This window comes from Saimiri boliviensis, chromosome 11, assembly GCF_048565385.1.
Source record: "Saimiri boliviensis isolate mSaiBol1 chromosome 11, mSaiBol1.pri, whole genome shotgun sequence".
Classification (NCBI taxonomy): domain Eukaryota; kingdom Metazoa; phylum Chordata; class Mammalia; order Primates; family Cebidae; genus Saimiri; species Saimiri boliviensis.
In genome coordinates, this window is record NC_133459.1 from 43,579,205 (window position 1) to 43,600,400 (window position 21,196).

At 48.0% G+C, this 21,196-nt stretch overlaps 1 protein-coding gene and 1 non-coding gene across 3 annotated transcripts in view; one reads left to right on the forward strand and one right to left on the reverse strand.

Annotated features, from left to right (window-relative positions):
- Positions 1-1,061: 1,061 nt before the first annotated feature.
- LOC120366299 (U5 spliceosomal RNA) lies at positions 1,062-1,176 on the reverse strand. The gene has a single exon (XR_005581021.1). It is a non-coding gene; the product is annotated as a U5 spliceosomal RNA (small nuclear RNA).
- A 9,043-nt stretch (positions 1,177-10,219) lies between these two features.
- The window catches only part of KIF2C (kinesin family member 2C), a 28,124-nt gene continuing 17,147 nt past the window's right edge, over positions 10,220-21,196 (forward strand). Inside the window, exons 1-4 of one of the 2 annotated variants that reach the window (XM_003936916.3) lie at positions 10,220-10,484; positions 11,507-11,601; positions 17,472-17,573; positions 17,740-17,788. In XM_003936916.3, the coding sequence (XP_003936965.3) occupies positions 10,415-10,484; positions 11,507-11,601; positions 17,472-17,573; positions 17,740-17,788 (316 nt within the window). In that variant the 5' untranslated portion in view covers positions 10,220-10,414. The remainder of the gene's footprint in view (positions 10,485-11,506; positions 11,602-17,471; positions 17,574-17,739; positions 17,789-21,196) is intronic. The other variant, XM_003936918.3, reaches the window with a different exon arrangement.

The following is a 21,196-nucleotide window of genomic DNA, read 5'->3' on the forward strand; positions in this document are numbered from 1 at the left end:
CTCCCAAGTAGCTGGGATTACAGGCACGCGCCACCAAGCCCGGCTAATTTTTGTATTTTTAGTAGAGACGGGGTTTCACCATGTTGGCCAGGCTGGTCTTGAACTCTTGACCTCAAGGGATCCACCCACCTTGGCCTCCCCAAGTGCTGGGATTACAGGTGTGAGCCACCACTTCAGGCTGAGTATCCTGACCTTTAGGTTGAGATGAAGTCATTTTTCATTTTTAGTCTTTTTCTTTTTCTTTTTTTCTTTTGTCATTGTTTTTAGTCTAGAAATGTTTTCTTTTGCATAATGATGGTTAAAAAAAATAGTACCCCTGGGCAACAAGAGGGAAACTCTTGTCTCAATAGATAGATAGACAGACAGATAAAATCTGGCCGAAAGCAGTAGCTCAAGGGAGCCTGAAATGGGTGGATTACTTGAGGCCAGGAGTTTAAAGCTGCAGTGAGCTATGATCTGCCCACTCTCTTCCAGCCTGTGACAACACAGCAAGACCCTGTAATTTAAAAAAAAAAAAAAAAAAAAAACACTCAACACTAAATCTCTGGGCGTGGTGGCGCACGTCTGTAATCCCAGCACTTTGGGGAGGCCGAGGCGGGCGGCTTACAAGGCCAAGATATCCATCCAGACCATCCTGGCCAATACGGTGAAACCCCATCTCTACTAAAAATACAAAAATTAGATGGGCGTAGTAGCACGCGCTATTCAGGAGGCAGAGGCAAGAGAATCGCTTGAACCCGTGAGGCGGAGGTTGCACTGCACTCCAACCTGGAGCAAGACTCCGTGTCAATTAAAAAAAAAAAAAAAGAGTGTGTCTTGCCCGCGCACGGTGTTTGACACACGTTAACCGCAGCAGTTTGGGTAGCCAAGACGGGCGTATTAGTGAGAACAGACATTGAGACCAGCACAACCCAGAGTAGCAAATACTCATCTACTTGACAGAAACATCCAAATTATCACAGCACAGCGGTTAAACAGCAAAAGTAAATACTACAACGCAAGCACTAGCAATTTTAAAAGTCATTAACACCGTTAGTCTAATTTTGGGAACACATTTAATCAGCCCCGCAGACACAGGGCCTCAAAAAATTAATCAAGACTCAGAATTGTTCCTCTCCACGGAAATCTTTAGTAAAAGGCGAAAGATTTATACGATTTGAAGAGAAACCAGAGTATACGCTGTGATTGAAGCACAGAGTCCTCGGGTGACGGTCACTACTACATTAGCAATGGTTACTATTAACCCAAAGGAGCTAGTGACTTCTGTTTTTGTCTCAAACAATTGTGGTAAACGAGCCTCATTTTTAGGGTAATGGAAAACAGGATTTTAAAAAAAGGGATAATCTACTTGTTTTAAAGTAAACCGTGTTCTGTGTCCAATGCATTGTGGGTATGTAAATGACGCTGATGCACCACCCCCTCGGTTTCCGGAAATACCCTAAATCGTTCATTAGCGTTCCTAGGCGTTGAGCCACCACCAGGGGGCAGAGCGGAAGCCAAATTTACGAAATACAGACCCCCGGTCCAACTAGAAAGTGACTTTATTTTATAACTGGCACTTAAAGCTAAGAAAAAAAAATTAAGAGCCTTAAAATAATTGTATTCATACATTCACCAAAAATTTATTGAGCTCTAGCTGTGTGAAATCCTGTGCTAGGACACAGGCACGTGTGATGAGCCCTGATAACAGAATACTCAGTGACACAAGGCCAAGCAGTAAAGGATCCAAAGTAGGGTGGTGATGACATTCTAGGCAGAGAAACACCCTAAGCAGTATGAGCCAAGTAGTGACAAGACAAGTGGCTAAATGGCAAGGACCACATGTTGATGGGCCTTCCATACCAAGCTAACTTGGATTTACCTTAAGGGCAAGGAGAAGCCACTGAAAAGCTTTAAAGGAGAATATGATTCAGTTAGTGATTTTTTTGTTTGTTTGGTGTGGTTTTTTTTTTTTTTTAGAGACAGGATCTCACTCTTGTCACCCACGTTGGATGGCAGCGATGGGATCATGGCTCACCATAGCCTCGACCTCCAGGCTCAGGTTCAGGGAGACTCAGGTTCTGGTGATCCTCCCACCTCAGCCTCCCAAGTAGCTGGGACTACAGGCACATGCCTTCATGCCCAGCTAAATTTTTGTGTTTTTCGTAGAGAGGTTTTGGCCGTTTGGCCCAGGCTGCTCTAGAACTCCTGGGCTCAAGTGATCCGCCCACCTCAGCCTCCCAAAGTGCTGGGATTACAGGCGTGAGCCACCACACCTGACACAGATTTGTGTTTTAAAACATCATCGGCCGGGCGCGGTGGCTCAAGCCTGTAATCCCAGCACTTTGGGAGGGAGAGGTGGGTGGATCACGAGGTCAAGAGATCGAGACCATTCTGGTCAACATGGTGAAACCCCGTCTCTACTAAAAATACAAAAAATTAGCTGGGCATGGTGGCACATGCCTGTAATCCCAGCTACTCAGGAGGCTGAGGCAGGAGAATTGCCTGAACCCAGGAGGCGGAGGTTGCGGTGAGCCGAGATCGCACCATTGCACTCCAGCCTGGATAACAAGAGTGAAACTCCATCTCAAAAAAAAAAAAAAAACATCGTGCCGGGCGCGGTGGCTCACGCCTGTAATCCCAGCACTTTGGGAGGCCGAGGCGGGTGGATCACGAGGTCAAGAGATCGAGACCATCCCGGTCAACAAGGTGAAACCCCGTCTCTACTAAAAATACAAAAATTAGCTGGGCATGGTTGTGTGTGCCTGTAATCCCAGCTACTCAGGAGGCTGAGACAGGAGAATTGCCTGAACCTAGGAGCCGGAGGTTGCGGTGAGCCGAGATCGCGCCATTGCACTCCAGCCTGGGTAACAAGAGCGAAACTCCGTCTCAAAAAAAAAAAAAAAAAAAAATCATCAGCATCACCTCATGTTGTAGGTGAATTATGTCCCCCACCTCCACCCCGACCCTGAAATTCATATATTGAAGTCCTAACTCCCATCACCTCAGATTGTGACTTTATTTGGAAAAGGGTCATTGCAGATGTAATACATGAAGATGAGGCCTCTAGAACTGTGAGACAGCACGTTTCTGCCGTGTAAGCCACCAGCTTTGTGGCACTTTGTTCAGGCAGCCCTAAAAGACACCTATTGCACCTGGGTACTTCTTAGAAATGCAAATTATCAGGCCCCACTCAGGACTCAGGAAGGAGAGAAAAGTCTAGGATAGGTCAAAGAGAACAGGAGCATAAAGAAGAGGTGCAGCAGGAGGAGCATGTGAAGGAGAAGAAGGCGGCAAGAGGAAAACCAGCACAGAAAACAAGGGCAGAAGTTGCAAGAAGGGACTGGTCAGGCCAGGTGCAGTGACTCACACCTGTAATCCCAGCACTTCGGGAGGCCAAGGCAAGCGGATCACCTGAGGTCTGGATTTCGAGACCAGCCTTGCCAACATGGTGAAACCCCATCTCTACTAAAAATACAAAAATTACCCAGGCGTGGTAGCAGACACCTGTAATTCCAGCTACTTGGGAGGCTGAGGCAGGAGAATCCCTTGAACCCGGAAGGCAGAGGTTGTAATCAGCCGAGATCATGCCACCGCACTCCAGCCTGGGTGACAAAATGAGACTGTCTCAAAAAAAAAGAAGAAGAGCGGGGCGCGGTGGCTCAAGCCTGTAATCCCAGCACTTTGGGAGGCCAAGGCGGGTGGATCACGAGGTCGAGAGATCGAGACCATCCTGGTCAACATAGTGAAACCCTGTCTCTACTAAAAATACAAAAAATTAGCTGGGCATGGTGGCTCGTGCCTGTAATCCCAGCTACTCAGGAGGCTGAGGCAGGAGAATTCCCTGAACCCAGGAGGTGGAGGTTGCGGTGAGCCGAGATCGAGCCATTGCACTCCAGCCTGGGTAACAAGAGCGAAACTCCGTCTCAAAAAAAAAAGAAGAAAGGACTAGTCAGCTGTGTCACATGAGTGATCAAGTGAGATGGGGACTATGAAATCCACTGGATTTCACCAGATTTTCACTGGTGACCTGGGCCAGAGCTTTTTCCATGAGCAAGAGATGATGGAAGCCCAGCTGCAGGGAGCCGGTGACAGGGAGTGGGAGGCAGAACCTGCAGGAAGAGCATGTTGGCTTTTAACCAAATTATTGTCTCCTGATTCATGATCACAAGGCAGCTGTCACAACTCCAGAAAGAACATCCATGTCCAAGGCAAGAAAAAAGGGATGACACCAGGAAAGCATTTCTGTCATTCCCTTCTAATAGAAAACAACAAATCTTGCCCACAAGCCCCCAGAACTCTCCTGCTTACATCTCATTGGCCAGAACTGTATCCCATGGCCAGCTCTAATTGCATGGGAGTCTGGGAAAGGAAATATAGTATGTATAAACCTCTGCCTCCCAGGCTCAAGTGATTCTCCTGCCTCAGCTTCCCAAGTAGCTGGGATTACAGATGCTCACTACCACACCCAGATAATTTTTGTGTTATTAGTAGATCATTTTTGTGTTATTAGTATCGCCATAGTTGCCCAGACTGGTCTTGAATTCCTGACCTCAGGTGATCCGCCCACCTCGGTCTCCCAAAGTGCAGGTGTGAGCCACCATGCCCGGCTCTTTTTTTTTTTTTTTGAGATGAAGTCTCATTCTGTCACCCAGGCTGGAGTGCAGAGACATGATCTCGGTTCACTGCAACCTCCACCTCCCGGATTGAAGCAATTCTCCTGCCTCAGCCTCCCTCCTGAGTAGCAGGGATTACAAGTGCCTGCCACCACACCTGGCTAATATTTGTATTTTTAGTAGAGACAGGGTCTCACCATGTTGGCCAAGCTGGTCTCAAACTGAGTCAAGTGATCTGCCAGCCTCAGCCTCCCAAAGTGCTGGGATTGCAGGCATGAGCCGCTGCGCCCAGCCATTATGCTTATTTCAAACTGTCAGATTTATTAATTTTGCTTCATCTAATAGTTTCTGGCCAAGTGTGGTGGCTCATGCCTGTAATCCCAGCACTTTGGGAGGCTGAGGCAGGCAGATCACCTGAGGTCAGGAGTTGGATACAAGCCTGGTCAACATGGCAAAACCCCATCTCTACTAAAAATACAAAAATTAACTGGATGTGGTGGTGCACACCTATAGTTCCAGCTACTCGAAAGTCTGAGGCAAGAAAATCACTTGAACCCAGGAGGCAGAGGTTGCAGTGAGCCAAGATTGTGCCACTGTACTCCAGCCTGGGTAGCAGAGTGAGCTCCATCTCAGAAAAAAAAATTAATTTCTCAGTTTGTCATTTTTCTGTTATTGCAAATGTGTTCCCCTTTGACTGCACATCACCTTGGGGGCATCAGTGATTGTGACAGGGAAACACTAAAGCGCAGACCCCAGGACACACAGTATTGAGGAGGTATGGAGATGATGTTTAAAGTCAGGTCTGGCCCTCCCTGGCCAGGCTGGAATACTTAGACAGCGCTGCTGGTTTTCTGCCACACAGTGGCACTGGAGCAGTTAATGACCCACCCAGGGCCTTGGGGGGTAAGAGTGGCATATGGAGGGAGGGATAATGGTGAACACAACTGAAGAGCTCTCCCTCAGCCTCTCCCCCATGTCAGGGTGCCTGTCCCTCTTCTACTCTGGCTGCAGTCAGTCTCTCTACACCCTACAACTGACTCCTGGCCACCTTCTTCTTCTTCTTTTTTTTTTTTGGAGATACAATCTCTGTCTTCCAGACTGCAGGGTATAGTGCAGTGATGCAATCTCAGCTCACTGCAACTTCAACCTTCTGGGTTCAAGTGATTCTTTTTTTTTTTTTTTTCGAGATGGAGTTTTGCTGTTGTTACCCAGGCTGGAGTGCAATGGCACGATCTCGGCTCACCGCAATCTCCGCCTCCTGGGTTCTGGCAATTCTCCTGCCTCAGCCTCCCGAGTAGCTGGGATTACAGGCATGCGCCACCATGCCCAGCTAATTTTTGTATTTTCAGTAGAGACGGGGCTTCCCCTTGTTGACCAAGATGGTCTCAATCTCTTGACCTTGTGAGCCACCCGCCTCGGCCTCCCAAAGTACTGGGATTACAGGTTTGAGCCACCGCGCCCAGCCAAATTTTTGTATTTTTAGTAGAGACAGGCTTTCACCATGTTTGCCAGGCTGGTCTCGAACTCCTGGCCTCAAGTGATTTCGCCTGCCTCAGCCTTCCAAAGTGCTGGGATTACAGGTGTGAATCACCACACCTGGCCCACCTTTTTTTTTTTTTTTTTAAACAGGGTCTCATTCTGTTGCCCAGGCTGAAGTGCAGCTGCAGGATCAGACCTCGCTGTGGCTTTGAACTCCCCAGGCTCAGGTGATCCTCCCTCCTCAACTTCCTGTGTAGCTGGGACTACAGGCGTGTGTTCCCACACCCAGCTAATTTCTGTATTTTTTGCAGAGATGGGGTCTCAATGTGTCACCCGGGGTGATCTGGAACTGCTAAACTCAAGCAGTCTGCCTGTCTCGGCTTCTCAAAGTGCTGGGATTCCAGGCATGAGCCACTGAATCCAGCTTAGTCCATTTTCTGTTGCTACAACAAAATACTGGAAACTGGGTAATTTATGAACATAAATTTATTTCATCCATGGTTTTCAAGGCTGAGAAGTCCAACAGCATGCTGCTTGGATCTTGTGAAGGCCTTTTTGCTGGATTACAACATAGTAGAAGGCAAGGCGTGGTGACTCACACCTATAATAATCCCAGCACTTGGGGAAGCTGAGGTGATTGGATCACCTGAGGCCAGGAGTTCGAGACCAGCCTGGCTAACATGGCAAAACCTGTCTCTACTAAAAATACCAAAATTGGCCAGTCACGGTGGCTCACGCCTGTAATCCCAGCACTTTGGGAGGCTAAGGTGGGCAGATCATGAGGTCAGGGATATGAGGTTTAGGGATATGTTGTGGTTTGAAAGAGTCTCCCAAATTTCATGTGTTAATCCCCCAATTCATATATTGATGGCATTTGGAGGTGTGGCCTTTGGGAGGTGATTAGGATTAATAAAGATATCAGGATGGGTAGCTTTATAAGAAGAAGAAGAGAGACTCGAGCTAACACGCTCTTGCCCTGTCACTATGTTATGCTCTCTGCCATTTTTTTTTTAAGAGGGAGTCTTGCTCTGTTGCCTAGGCAGGAGTGCAGTGGCATGATCTCAGCTCACTGCAACCTCTGCCTCCCAGGTTCAGTTGATTCTCCTGCCTCAGCCTTCCAAGTACTGGGATTACAGGCACAGGCTATGCCTAGCTAACTTTTGTTCTTTTTTTTTTTTTTTTTTTTTTTTGAGATGGAGTCTTATACTGTAGCCCAGGCTGGCATGCAGTGGCGCGATCTCGGCTCACTATAACCTCCGCCTCCTGGGTCGCAGTTCAAGGAATTCTCCTGCTTCAGCCTCCTGAGTAGCTAGGATTACAGACGTGCACCACCATGCCCAGTTAATTTTTGTTTTTTTAGTAGAGATGGGGTTTCACCATGTTGGTCAGGCTGGTCTCAAACTCCTGATCTCGTGACCCACCCACCTCGGCCTCTCAAAGTGCTGGGATTACAGGCATGAGCCACCGCGCCTGGCCTCCATCCCTTGACTTCTAAGGAACTCCCCTAACTCTCTTGTTTTCTTCATCCCTTCAAACCACCCTAATCCCATCTCCTTTGCTGGCTCCTCCTCCCCTGCCCTACCTCAAAATATTGGCAAGTCCCATGGCTCAATTGTATATGTTCTTCTCATCTCCACCTATACTCTTTTCCTAGATAGTATTCAGCTTATGACTCTAAATACCATCTACATAACGCAGACTGCCAAATCCCAATCTCTGGCTTTGACCTCTACCTTAGCTCCCAGTTTGTATATCCAACTGCTCAGTTGACACCTACATTCAGATGTCTTATAGACATCTCTCGAATTCAAAATGAACAAAATGAAACCCTGGACTTAACCCCCAACTCACTTCCTTCACAACCCCACTCTCCCTTTTCAGGATATAGTCCATGATCCAGCCAGGTGCTCTTGCCAAAAACCAGGAGTCATCCATGACCACCCCTGTCATTCACATCCAACTCATCAGCAAGACCCATTCACTTCACTTCCCATACATGGTGTATCTTGAAACTATTCTCTCAGCTATATTTCCATTCCAGTTTCACTACCCTGGCCTATGCCAGCATAACCTATTGCCTAATAAATGGTCTCTGCACTCTGTCGTGACCCTTTCAAATCTACTCGCCACACAAGAGCAAGTCTGACTGACATAAAAGTAAAATATAGGCTGGGCACAGTGGCTCACACCTGTAATCCCAGCACTTTGGGAGGCCAAGACAGGTGGATCACCTGAGGTCGGGAGTTAGAGACCAGCCTGACCAACATGGAGAAACTCCGTCTCTATTAAAAACACCATTAGCCGGGCACATGCCAGTAATCCCAGCTACTCAGGAAGCTGAGGCAGGAGAATCACTTGAACCCAGGAGGCCAAGGTTGCGATGAGCCAAGATCTTGCCATTGCGCTCTAGCCTGAGCAACAAGAATGAAACTCCGTTTCAAAAAGAAAAAAAAAGTAAAATGGGGGCCGGGCGCGGTGGCTCAAGCCTGTAATCCCAGCACTTTGGGAGGCCGAGGCGGGTGGATCACGAGGTCGAGATCGAGACCAACCTGGTCAACATGGTGAAACCCCGTCTCTACTAAAAATACAAAAAAATTAGCTGGGCATGGTGGCACGTGCCTGTAATCCCAGCTAGTCAGGAGGCTGAGGCAGGAGAATTGCCTGAACCCAGGAGGCGGAGGTTGCGGTGAGCCGAGATCGCGCCATTGCACTCCAGCCTGGGTGACAAGAGCGAAACTCCGTCTCAAAAAAAAAAAAAAAAAAAAGTAAAATGCAAATCAGATCTTGACAGTTCACTGCTTAAAACTCTTCAATAGCCGGGTGCGGTGGCTCAAGCCTGTAATCCCAGCACTTTGGGAGGCCGAGGCAGGTGGATCACGAGGTCGAGAGATCGAGACCATCCTGGTCAACATGGTGAAACCCTGTCTCTACTAAAAATACAAAAAATTAGCTGGGCATGGTGGCGTGTGCCTGTAATCCCAGCTACTCAGGAGGCTGAGGCAGGAGAATTGCCTGAACACAGGAGGCGGAGGTTGCGGTGAGCCGAGATCGCGCCATTGCACTCCAGCCTGGGTAACAAGAGCGAAACTCCGTCTCAAAAAAAAAAAAAACTCTTCAATAACTGCTCCTTAGCATAAAAGCCAAAATTATTACTATAGGCTGCAAGGTGCTAAGTGATTTTGCCCCTGCCCACCTCCTCTTCAACTTCCTCTCATGTTCCTCTCCCCACTGCCTTCCAGCAATAGCGGCTTCTTTCAGTTCTTCAAACAAGACCTTTCCTGGCCGGGCACAGTGGTTCACAGCTATAATCTCAGCCCTTTGGGAGCCTGAAGCAGATGGATCGTCAAGAACAGGAGGCCTGGCTTGGTGGGTCCCACATGTAATCCTAGCACTTTGGGAGTCCAAGGAGGGAGGATCTTTGAGCCCAGGAGTTCAAGACCAGCCTGGGCAACATAGCAAGACCCTGCCTCTAATTAAAAAAAAAAAAAAGACAGGAACTATGTGTCTAGTTCACTACTACCATCTCCATTGCCTAGTACCATGTCTAGCACATGGTAGACATTCACTCAATAAATATCTGGTGAATCAGTGTCTTCCTGGCAATTTATACATAACTCCTAAAGTGAGGAAATATTCTCCTCCATTGTAAAATAAGAAAAACTAAGTCAAGTTTCTAATTTGTGGTATTGTTTTGCTTTACTTAGAGAACAGGGTCTTATCTATGTTTCCCTGGCTGGTCTCGAACATCTGACCTCAAGCAATCACTCCCACCTCTGCCTTCCTAAGTGTTGGCATTACAGGCGTGAGCCACCGCGCTCGGCCAAGTCTACAACTTGCTCGAGGTCACTGAGCTAGTAATTGAAGCTTGGATTAGTTGTTTTTTTCTTTTTCTTATTAAACTGGAAGTTAAAGAAGCCAGGATTCGAACCATTTTCTAGGATCCAAGAGCCCTCACTCTCAAATACCTACTGAAGTTTCCCACTTTTCTGGGACCCCACAGTACAAAGCGACAAAGCACATGACAGGAAGTGGGAGCCCAGGCTCCGCCACGCGGGGAACTTCCCAGAAGGCACAGCGCTCGGGGGGTGTGGCCAGACGCAAGGGCGGTCCTGGGCGTCGGAAGACGGGTCGGAACTCCGTACCGCCCCCCGCCCGCCCCAGGGCTCTGCCGGGCGAAGCAGACCGACGGAAGCGAGGGCGGGGACAGCGGGATGACGTTTTACGGACGCTTGCGCGCGGAATTTAAACTGCGGCGGTTTACGCGGCGTTAAGGCTTCCTGAGGTTAGCTGAACTGAGGTTTCCTGGCATTCTGCGTTTCTCTTCCTTGCTGACCCTCTGAATGGCCATGGACTCGTCGCTTCAGGCCCGCCTGTTTCCCGGTCTCGCCATCAAGATCCAACGCAGTAATGGTGAGGAGCGGGGTCCCTAGGTCAAGGGGACTCGTGAGCGGTGAGGCGACTGAAATGACTGCCCCTCTCCCGGACACACACATTCACACGACGGCTGAAATTACTGCCCCTCCCCAGGCACAAAGACACACAATGGGCGCGCTGTCTCTCCCCACCTCCCCTCCCCCCCGCCCCGCCTTCCCTGCCTTCCTCCGTCCTTCTTCCTTGCACTCACTCACTCACTCACTCCGGGTCTCTGCATTATCAGTCATTCTTTTCAACACAGAAGTGAGAGTCCCTGCGCTGCACGTGAGTCCCTTCCAGTCCTCCGGGAGTGGGCGGACTCTCTCCGAGGCTGGTAGAGCTCCCACGGAAGCTGGGGCTTCTAAATTCACTTCCCTTCCAAAATTCTCCCCTGAAAATGCCCTGCGCTTGTGGGGACCTCGGCCTCCTGGCTCTTCTACTCTCGAAAAAATACTGCATAGTTGCCGTATGTCAGGCACTGGGATTTAGGGTAAACGGGACAGACAGGATCCCTGCTCTTGAGGAGCTTGTAGTCATTCTCTCTTTGGGATGAGCAGCTACCGCAGTTCCAGCAGGTCTAATACACGTGTCATTAGGAGAATGGACAGATATGACCGCCAGAAGTGAGTTAGGAAAACCCAAGAGGGCCAGATCCTCAATGCTGTGTTGAGGAACAGTTCATCTAAGGGCTACAGGGACTCCCCTGCTCAAACATACCTTGTGTGCTCTCTTCTGTAGGCTCTCTCTCTCTTTTTTTTTTTAGGCTCTCTTTTGAGTAGGGGTGAATCCTTATCCCATGCAGCTCAGTTTTAAACCCTGTCCCCTGCCTGCCTCACTGTGGATATTCTAAAGGTTAAGCCCAGTTGGTTGATTTGTTTCTCTTACTGTTTTGTTTCGTTTTGTTAAGGCAGTTGCCTGTTCCTTCAAGTTCACTCCCCTTTGGGAGTCTCTGTGGAATCCTAAAAGCGAAGCTCTCAGGAAAGAGATGGGTAACTCTGTTTTTTTTTCATACTTTATAGGCTTAATTCACAGTGCCAATGTAAGGACTGTGAACTTGGAGAAATCCTGTGTTTCAGTGGAATGGACAGAAGGAGGTACCACAAAGGGCAAAGAGGTAGGGTTCTATGAGAATTCCTCTACCACATTTAATGTCTTCCTACATAAAGGATCTGTGCAGAAGTGGAATCTGAGAGCCTAGTTTCTGACGCTGTTCTCTTCTCCCTCACGCCTATAATCGTAGCACTTTGAAAGGCTGAGGCGGGCAGATCAACTGAGTTCAGGGGTTCAAGACCAGCCTGGCCAACATGGCAAAACCCTGTCTCTACTAAAAATACAAAAATTAGCCGGGCATGGTGGTTGACGCCAGTAATCCCAGCTACTCAGGAGGCTGAGGCAGGAGAATTGCTTGAACCCAGGAGGCGGAGATTGTGGAGCCAAAACTGTGCCACTGCACTCCAGCCTGGGTAACGAGCGAGCGAAACTTCATCTCAAAACAAACAAACAAAACAAACAAACAAACAAATATTGGCTGGGTGCGGTGGCTCTTGCTTTTAATCCTAGCACTTTGGGAGGCCTTGGCTAGAGGATTGCTTAAGCCCAGGAGTTCAAGACCAGCCGGGGAAAAATGTTGAGACCTTGTCTACCTCTAAGAAATAAAAAATGCTGGGCGCGGTGGCTCACGCCTGTAATCCCAGCACTTTGGGAGGCTGAGGCGGGTGGATCACGAGGTCAAGAGATCGAGACTATTCTGGTCAACATGGTGAAACCCCATCTCTACTAAAAATACAAAAAATTAGCTGGGCATGGTGGCACACGCCTGTAGTCCCAGCTACTTGGAAGGCTGAGGCAGGAGAATCGCTTGAACCCAGGAGGCGGAGGTTGTGGTGAGCCGAGATCGCGCCATTGCACTCCAGCCCGGGTAACAAGAGCGAAACTCCGTCTCAAAAAAAAAAAAAAAAAAAAAAAAAATTAGGGTATGGTGGTTTGTGCCTGTGGTTCCAGCTACTCAGGAAGCTGAGGTGAGAGAATCAGTTTAGCCTGGGAGGTTGAGTCTGCAATGAACCATGATCCAGCCACTGTGCTCCAGCCACTGCATCTTTGGGTGACAGAGTGAAACTTTTCCTTAAAAAAAGATCCTCTTGGGCCGGGCGCAGTGGCTCAAGCCTGTAATCCCAGCACTTTGGGAGGCCGAGGCGGGTGGATCACGAGGTCGAGAGATCGAGACCATCCTGGTCAACATGGTGAAATCCCGTCTCTACTAAAAATACAAAAAAACTAGCTGGGCGTGGTGGCGCTTGCCTGTAATCCCAGCTACTCAGGAGGCCGAGGCAGGAGAATTGCCTGAGCCCAGGAGGCGGAGGTGCCATTGCACGCCAGCCTGGGTAACGAGTTCCGTCTCAAAAAAAAAACCAAAAAAACAAAGAAACAAAAAAGATCCTCTTGGTTAGGCATGGTGGCTCACATCTATAATCCCAGGACTTTGGGAGGCCCAGGCGAGCAGATCACTTTGAGCTTAGTTCAGGACCAGGCTGGGCAATATGGCAAAACCCCATTTCTACAAAAAATACAAAAAAAGTCAGCCAGCATGGTGGCACATGCCTGTAGTCCCAACTACGCTGGAGGCTGAGGCTGGAGACTCAATCACCTGAGTCTGGGAGGAGATTTGGACGAGAGCACCATGACTTAGACATTTATGTTCTAGCGGCATTTTGGTATAGTGAAAAGGTCACTGGGCTAGGAGTATGAAAACCTGGGTTCTAGTCTGGCTCTGCCACTGCTTTGTGTTCTCAGGCATGTTTCTGCCCCTCTTCAAAGTTTAGTTTCCTCATCTATAAAGTGGGGATGATGATAATATCTACCTCAACAGAGCTGTTGTGAGGATTTACTCAGCAAATTTTCTGGACTGCTTCAAAAATGCTAGATACTTATTGGGTGCTAGGGATACGGAGGTGAAGGAGACAGACTCTTGGACCCTCTTCACTGGAGCTTTAATAAGATAATACATGTAGCTGGGCACAGTACCTGTAATCCCAGGCACTTTGGGAGGCTGGGGCAGGAGGCCAAGGAGTTTGAGGCCAGCCAGGCAATACAGCAACACCTCATCTCTACTAAAAATAAAAAACAATTAGCCAGTCATAGTGGCTTATGCCTGTGGTCCCAGCTACTCCAGAGGCTAAGGCAGTAGGATCGCTGGAGCCCAGGAGTTTAAGGCTACAGTGAGCCACTGCGCTCCAGCCTGCATGACAGAGTGGGATCCTGTCTTAAAATAAATAAGTAAATAAATAAATAAGATAAAACATGTAAAAAGCTTGCTTAGCATAGTACATATAGTAGAGATATTTAGGCGGTATATTTGAGAAATAAAAGGATTGAATATATTATCTGTCCCTAGAGAATCAAGAGGTTCCTAAAATTTTAACCAGCTATTATCAGTCCTTTGTGATTCGTTTTTTGTTGTGGTTGTTTAGAATTGTGTCTCTTGTCTCACCTCACATCAAATACTGCTTTTAGAATAAAGTCCAAACTTCTGGGGTTTTTTTGTTTTGTTTTGTTTTGAGACTTAGTCTTACTCTATCTTCCAGGCGGGAGGGCAGTGGTGTAAGCTTGGCTCACTGTGCAACTTACGCCTCCTGGGTCTGAGCGATCTTCCCACCTCAGCCTCCTGAGTAGCTGAGACTACAAGCATGCACCACTAAGCCCGGCTAATTTTTGTATTTTTGGTAGAGACAGGGTTTCACCGGTTGGCCACAGTGTTCTCCAAATCTCCTCCCAGACTCAGGTGATTGATTCTCCTGACCTCCTGATCTGCCAGTCTCTGCCTCTGAAAATGCTGGGATTACAGGCGTGAGCCACTACACCCGACCGCCTTTACACTCATTCCTTTTTCCTGGGATGTTCACCCTGAATTATCAACATGAAAATCAGTTGATTGTCAGTGCAAGGCTTAAAACTGGTTTTCTTTTTTTTTTTGAGACGGAGTTTCGCTCTTGTTACCCAGGCTGGAGTGCAATGGCGCGATCTCGGCTCACTGCAACCTCCGCCTCCTGGGCTCAGGCAGTTCTCCTGCCTCAGCCTCCTACGTAGCTGGGATTACAGGCACGCACCACCATGCCCAGCTAGTTTTTTGTATTTTTAGTAGAGACGGGATTTCATCATGTTGACCAGGATGGTCTCGATCTCTTGACCTCGTGATCCACCCGCCTCGGCCTCCCAAAGTGCTGGGATTACAGGCGTGAGCCACCGCGCCCGGCAATTTTTGTATTTTTAAGTAGAGACCTGGTTTCACTATGTTGGTCAGGCTGGTCTTAAACCCCTGACCTTGTGATCCTCCTGCCTCAGCCTCCCAAAGTGCTGGGATTACAGGCGTGAGCCACCACGCCCGGCTTGGTTTTCTTTGTTGTTTCTGCTCTCTGTAGTTTAGGGGTTGGAAATGGGGGAGGTATGTACCAAGAGACTGTAGCTAGAAATGTGGATAGAAATGTGATTACTGGCCGGGCGCGGTGGCTCAAGCCTGTAATCCCAGCACTTTGGAAGGCCGAGGCGGGTGGATCACGAGGTCAAGAGATCCACACCATCCTGGTCAACATAGTGAAACCCTGTCTCTACTTAAAATACAAAAAATTAGGCCGGGCGCGGTGGCTCAAGCCTGTAATCCCAGCACTTTGGGAGGCCGAGGCGGGTGGATCACGAGGTCGAGAGATCGAGACCATCCTGGTCAACATGGTGAAACCCCGTCTCTACTAAAAAATACAAAAAATTAGCTGGGCATGGTGGCACGTGCCTGTAATCCCAGCTACTCAGGAGGCTGAGGCAGGAGAATTGCTTGAACCCAGGAGGCGGAGGTTGCGGTGAGCCGAGATCGTGCCATTACACTCCAGCCTGGGTAACAAGAGCGAAACTCCGTCTCAAAAAAAAAAAAAAAAAGAAATGTGATTACTGAAGTGCTTGCCAGCTTTTGCATTTAATGATTCTATCCTTTTTCTTATCTCATTCTGCTTTGATTTCCTTTGTGCGTATGATTTACAATCCCCGTTAGAAATTGAGCTCATGGGGAAAAAAAAAAAAATAAAATAAAATAAAAACAGAAATTGAGCTCATGGGCTGGGCGTGGTGGCTCACGCCTGTAATCCCAGCCCTTTGGGAGGCTGAGGCAGGTGGATACAAGGTCAGGAGTTCAAAACCATCCTGGCCAACATGGTGAAACCCTGTCTCTACTAAAAATAAAAAAATTATCTGGGCTTGGTGGCGCCTTCCTGTAATCCCAGCTAGTCAGGAGGCTTAGGCAGGAGAATTGCTTGAACTGGGACCTGGGAGGCGGAGGTTGCAGTGAGTGGAGATCGCGGCACTGCACTCCAGCCTGGGCTACAGAGCAAGACTCCGTCTCAAAAAAAAAAAAAAAAAAAAAGAATTTGAGCTTATGGTTGCAGGGGTTATTTATGTCTTAATTCATCTTTAAATACCTTCCCCCTGCACACTGCTGTCTTCGTGGTGCCTAACAAACATCTGAATAGGCAGCTAATAACTGCAGTTTGTGTCTCTAGGCAGTAAAGCTCTCACCCTGGAGTACATGCTCTGTCACATTTCAAAATACAAATAACAAAGTTGGGACAGATTTGATATGTTTGACCCTGTTGTAAAGTTATGCTGGTGAAATTTGAGTTGTTCCTAAAGGATTGCAGGACTCATGATGTAAGCTTAGAATTGTGACTTCATTGCAGGCATCAACAGGAAATAGGTAAGGCATGAGCACGAAGCTGTAACTGGGGAAGAAGTTTCTGGGCCCGGTAGAAAATGTAGGTAATCATAGAGTTAGGTAGCAGCTGCCAGGAACTTGCCCCTGCCCATAAGATCCTAAAGAGCCCCCATTTGACTCTCACCAGACAGTTAGAACTTGTTTCCTCCTCTGGGTCAGCCAGCAAGAGGTGCTTGGGGGGCTGTGTCCAGCAGGACCTCACTGCCCAGCAGAACAGCTGGGGAGCCAAGTGACCTAGATCATCTGTCGAGTACCTGACTATTTGCCTGCCTGTCTGCCCTCCTCTTCAACTCATTCTCATCACTGACATCTACGATTGGCTTGGAAATCAGAAACCCATATCCATCTAGATGGTAAACCATTATTAAGGAGTAGCTGTTTTATAGCTATTTGTACTTAATGGAATTTAAAGTTGGTAAAGTTTGAATTTAGGGGTAGCCTTGTCTATAGAAATTTATTTATTTGTTTGTTTGTTTGTTTGTTTTTGAGATGGGAGTCTAGCTCTGTTACCCAGGTTGGAGGGCAATGGTGGAGCCTCAGTTTAATGCAGCCTCCGCCTCCTAGGTTCCAGCAATTCTTCTGCCTCAGACTTGCTGGGGCCAGGCACAGTGGCTCACTGCTGTAATCCCAGCACTTTAGGAGGCCTAGGCGGGCAGATCACCTGAGGCCAGGAGTTTGAAACAAGTCTAGCCAACATGGTGAAACCCTGTCTCTACTAAAAATAACAAAAATTAGCGAGGCTTAGTGGTGCATGCTTGTAGTCCTAGCTACTCAGGAGGCTGAGATGGGAGAATCACTCAGACCCAGGAGGTAGAGGTTGCAGTGAGCCGAGATCACGCCACTACCCTCCAGCCCAGAAGACAGAGTAAGACTCAGTCTCAAAAAAAAAAAGGCCAGTCGCAGTGCCTCACACCTGTTATCCCAGCACCTTTGAGGCCGAGGCAGGTGGATCACGAGGTCATGAGTTCAATACCAGCCTGTCCAATATGGTGAACCCCATCTCTACTAAAAATACAGAAATTAGCTGGGCATGGTGGCATGTGCCTGTAATCCCAGCTACTCAGGAGGCTGAGGCAGGAGAATCCCTTGAACCTGGGAAGCGAGAATGCAGTAAGCTAAGATTGTGCCACTGCACTCCAGCCTGGGCGACAGAGCGAGACTCTGTCTCGAAAAAAAAAATGTGTTTGGATTGGACAAACAATGTTTCACTGAAACTTAATTGCTCCTTCCAGATTGATTTTGATGATGTGGCTGCAATAAACCCAGAACTCTTACAGCCTGTTCCCTTATATCCGAAGGACAATCTGCCCCTGCAGGAAAATGTAACAGTCCAGGTAGGTGCCTGTAATCTGGCTGCAGCCAGTGCCCCACAGGATTCACTTTGCTTATTGGCTCTTTGCTGATTAATTGTCTGGCATTTTAGCATAGTACATGGGCCCAGGATAGTCCCTTGAGAATTGATAAGAGCCACATATTGTGATAGTTTGATTTGTTTTTCAGAAACAAAAACGGAGATCCTTCAACTCCAAAATTCCTGCTCCAAGAGAAGGTAAGTGGATTTCTACCAGCTTACTGTCATGAAATTTGTGTCAGGAATGATGTTTCTAGGGCTCAGAGTTATGGAAACTCCACCTGCAGGTGGTTTCTCCTTTTTTTTTTTTTTCTTTGAGACAGAGTCTCACTCTGTTGTCAGGCTGGAGTGCAATGCCATGATCTGAGCTCACTGCAACTTCCTACTCCCTGATTCAAGTGACTCTCCTGCCTCAGCCTGCTGAGTAGCTGGGATTACAGGCATGTGCCACCATGCCCAGCTAATTCTTGTATTTTTAGTAGAGATGGGGTTTCATCATGTTGGCCAGGATGGTCTCAATCTCCTGACCTCATAATCCACCTGCCTTGGCTTCCCAAAGTTCTGGGATTACAGGCGTGAGCCACCATGTCCAGCCTGCAGGTAATTTCTATGTGGACTGTCTTGCCTGTGTTCCAAGCATCTTTCTCTATGAGGAAGAATCCAACCTACAGCTATCAGGCCAACTTCTAAGAGACCTGGTGCATTTAGGAAATTTGCTGCCTGGATTTCTGTAGAATGCAGAGCCTGATGCTTGAGAAGTGGGAATCAGCCATTGGCAGGCCTGTTTTCTTCCCTCAGGGCTTGGCTCCCTCAAGGGAACAGTATGCCTTGGAGAGAGGCTTTGAAAAAGGGAGACAGTGGGTCTGGGCTGTTGAGAAGTATGGTAGGTGGCGCTATAGAGAGGGGTGGCTGGGGCTGGAGAGAATAACAGCAATGCCTAGTGGTCTAGGAGAAGGTTGGGCTCTTGCTGCAAAAATAGTCTATGAAAACCTACTTTGACAACATGATAGATTGTGACTCTAGGGTGTAAGCTGCCCAGAAGATCCAGCTTAAAGCCAGTTGTATCTTGAAGGCTGGCTGACCTGCACAGCTATCCAGGTCTAGGGGTCATCATTGCCCTGAAATGATCCAGCTACCTCAGGGACTCACAGAATATTTGACTGGAGCTTTGGGTGCTGGGGGCCCTGAGCGGAGGGTGGTGCCATTGCAAGCTTGGGCCTGAGTGCTGTGGTACTGACCCTTTCTTGCTGGGTGTACCATAAGGCCATGCAGGAGAGTTGGGACTGGCAGCAGTCTCATTCCATGTTCATGTCCTCAAAGGATATTGCCACAGCTCCTTTTTTTTTTTCAAAGGCAGGATCTCTCTTGGTTGTTCATGTTCGAGTGAGTACCATGGTATGATCATAACTCACTGTAGCCTTGAACTCCTGGGCTCAGGCAATCCTCCCACCTCAGCCTCCCATGTAGCTGAGACAAGTGTGCCCCACCACACCTAGCTAATTTTTTTTTTTTTTTTTGGTAGAGAGAAGGTCTCACTGTGTTGCCTCGATTGGTCTCAAACTCCTGGCCTCAAGTGATCCTCCTGCTTCAGCCTCCCTAAGTGCTAGGATTGGAGGCATGCGCCACCATGCCCAGCCAATAGCTCTTTTTTTTTTTTTTTTCTTAAGATGGGATCTTGCTTTGTTGCCAAATCTTGAACTCCTTGCTTCAAGCAATCCTCCTGCCTCAGCCTCCCAAAGTGCTGGGACTACAGGCACATACCACCAGGCCAAGCTACAAACCTCATTTTTTTTTTTTTTTTTTTTTTTTTGAGACGGAGTTTCGCCCTTGTTACCCAGGCTGGAGTGCAATGGCGCGATCTCGGCTCACCGCAACCTCCGCCTGCTGGGTTCAGGCAATTCTCCTGCCTCAGCCTCCTGAGTAACTGAGATTACAGGCATGTGCCACCATGCCCAGCTAATTTTTTGTATTTTTAGTAGAGACAGGGTTTCACTATGTTGACCGGGATGGTCTCGATCTCTTGACCTTGTGATCCACCCGCCTCGGCCTCCCAAAGTGCTGGGATTACAGGCTTGAGCCACCATGCCCGGCTACAAACCTCATTTTAATGGAAAAAATAATCTTTAAGGCTGGGAGCATTGGCTCACGCCTGTAATCCCAGCACTTTGGGAGGCCAAGGTGGGCAGATCACGAGATCAGGAGTTTGAGACCAGCCTGGCCAACATGGCAAAACCCCATTTCTACTAAAAATACAAAAATTGGCTGGGCGTGGTGGTGGGCACCTGTAATCCCAGCTACTTGGGAGGCTGAGGCAGGAGAATTAGTTGAACCCAGGAGGCAGAGGTTGCAGTGAGCCAAGATCATTCCATTGCACTCAGCCTGGGTGACAAGAGAAAGACCCTCTCAACAACAACAACCAAAAAATACAAAAAAATTAGCCAGGCATGGTGGTGCATGCCTATAGTCCCAGCTACTCAGGAGGCTAAGGTAGGAGAATTGCTTGAACTCAGGAGGCAGAGGTTGCAGTGGGCTGAGATCACACCACTGCACTCCAGCCTGAACGACAGAATGAGAAAAAAAATCTTTATAAATGTGCATGCTGTTCAACAGTAGAACTGAAACACAAGATTACAGGTCAGGCGTGGTCGCTCAAACCTGTAATCACGGCACTTTGGGAGGCCGAGACAGGGCAGATCATTTGAGGTCAGGGGTTCAAGACTAGCCTGGCCAACATGGTGAAACCCCATCGCTGCTAAAAATACAAAAATTAGCCAGGTGTGATGGGAGGTGCCTGTAATCCCAGCTTCTCAGGAGGCTGAGCCATGAGAATCACTCGAACCCAGAGGCAGAGGTTGCAGTGAGCCAAAATGGTGCCACTGCATTCCAGCCTGAGCAACAGAGTGAGACTCCATCTCAAAAAAAAAAAAAAATTATAAATCATTTGGGGCTAGATATGATAGCTCACACCCGTAAGCCCAGTGCTTTGGGAGGTTGAGGCAGGAGGATGGCTTGAACTCTGGAGTTTGAGACGAGACTGGGCAACATAGCAGGAACCAATCTAATTATAAAATCATTGGGGAAATATAAATATTGTAAAAATTCAATACATGGATTTATATACAGCCGTCAGCCTAAACTTAGAATACTCAGAAATTCAGTAGAAGTTGGTTTTGTTGGCTGAGCATGGTGGCTCACGCCTGTAATCCCAGCACTTTGGGAGGCTGGGGCAGGCAGATCACTTAAGGTCAGGAGTTTAAAACCAGCTTGGCCAACATGGTGAAAACCCTGGGTCTACTAATGAAACCAAAAAAAATTATCCAGGTGTGGTGGCACACACCTATAATCCCAGTTACTCGGGGAGCTAAAGCATGAGAATTGCTTGAACCCAGGAGATGGAGGTTGCAGTGAGCTGAGATCATAACAGTACACTCCAGCCTGGGCTACAGAGTGAAACTGTGTCGAAAAAAATATTAAATAATAAGTGGGTTTTACCTATATGATACCGTATGTTCTATTTCCAAATTTATGGCTTGACGTATTTTATAGAGGGCATATGGTTTCTCCTTATGGAGGGAAACTATATGGAAAAGTAGAAATTGATAAGAA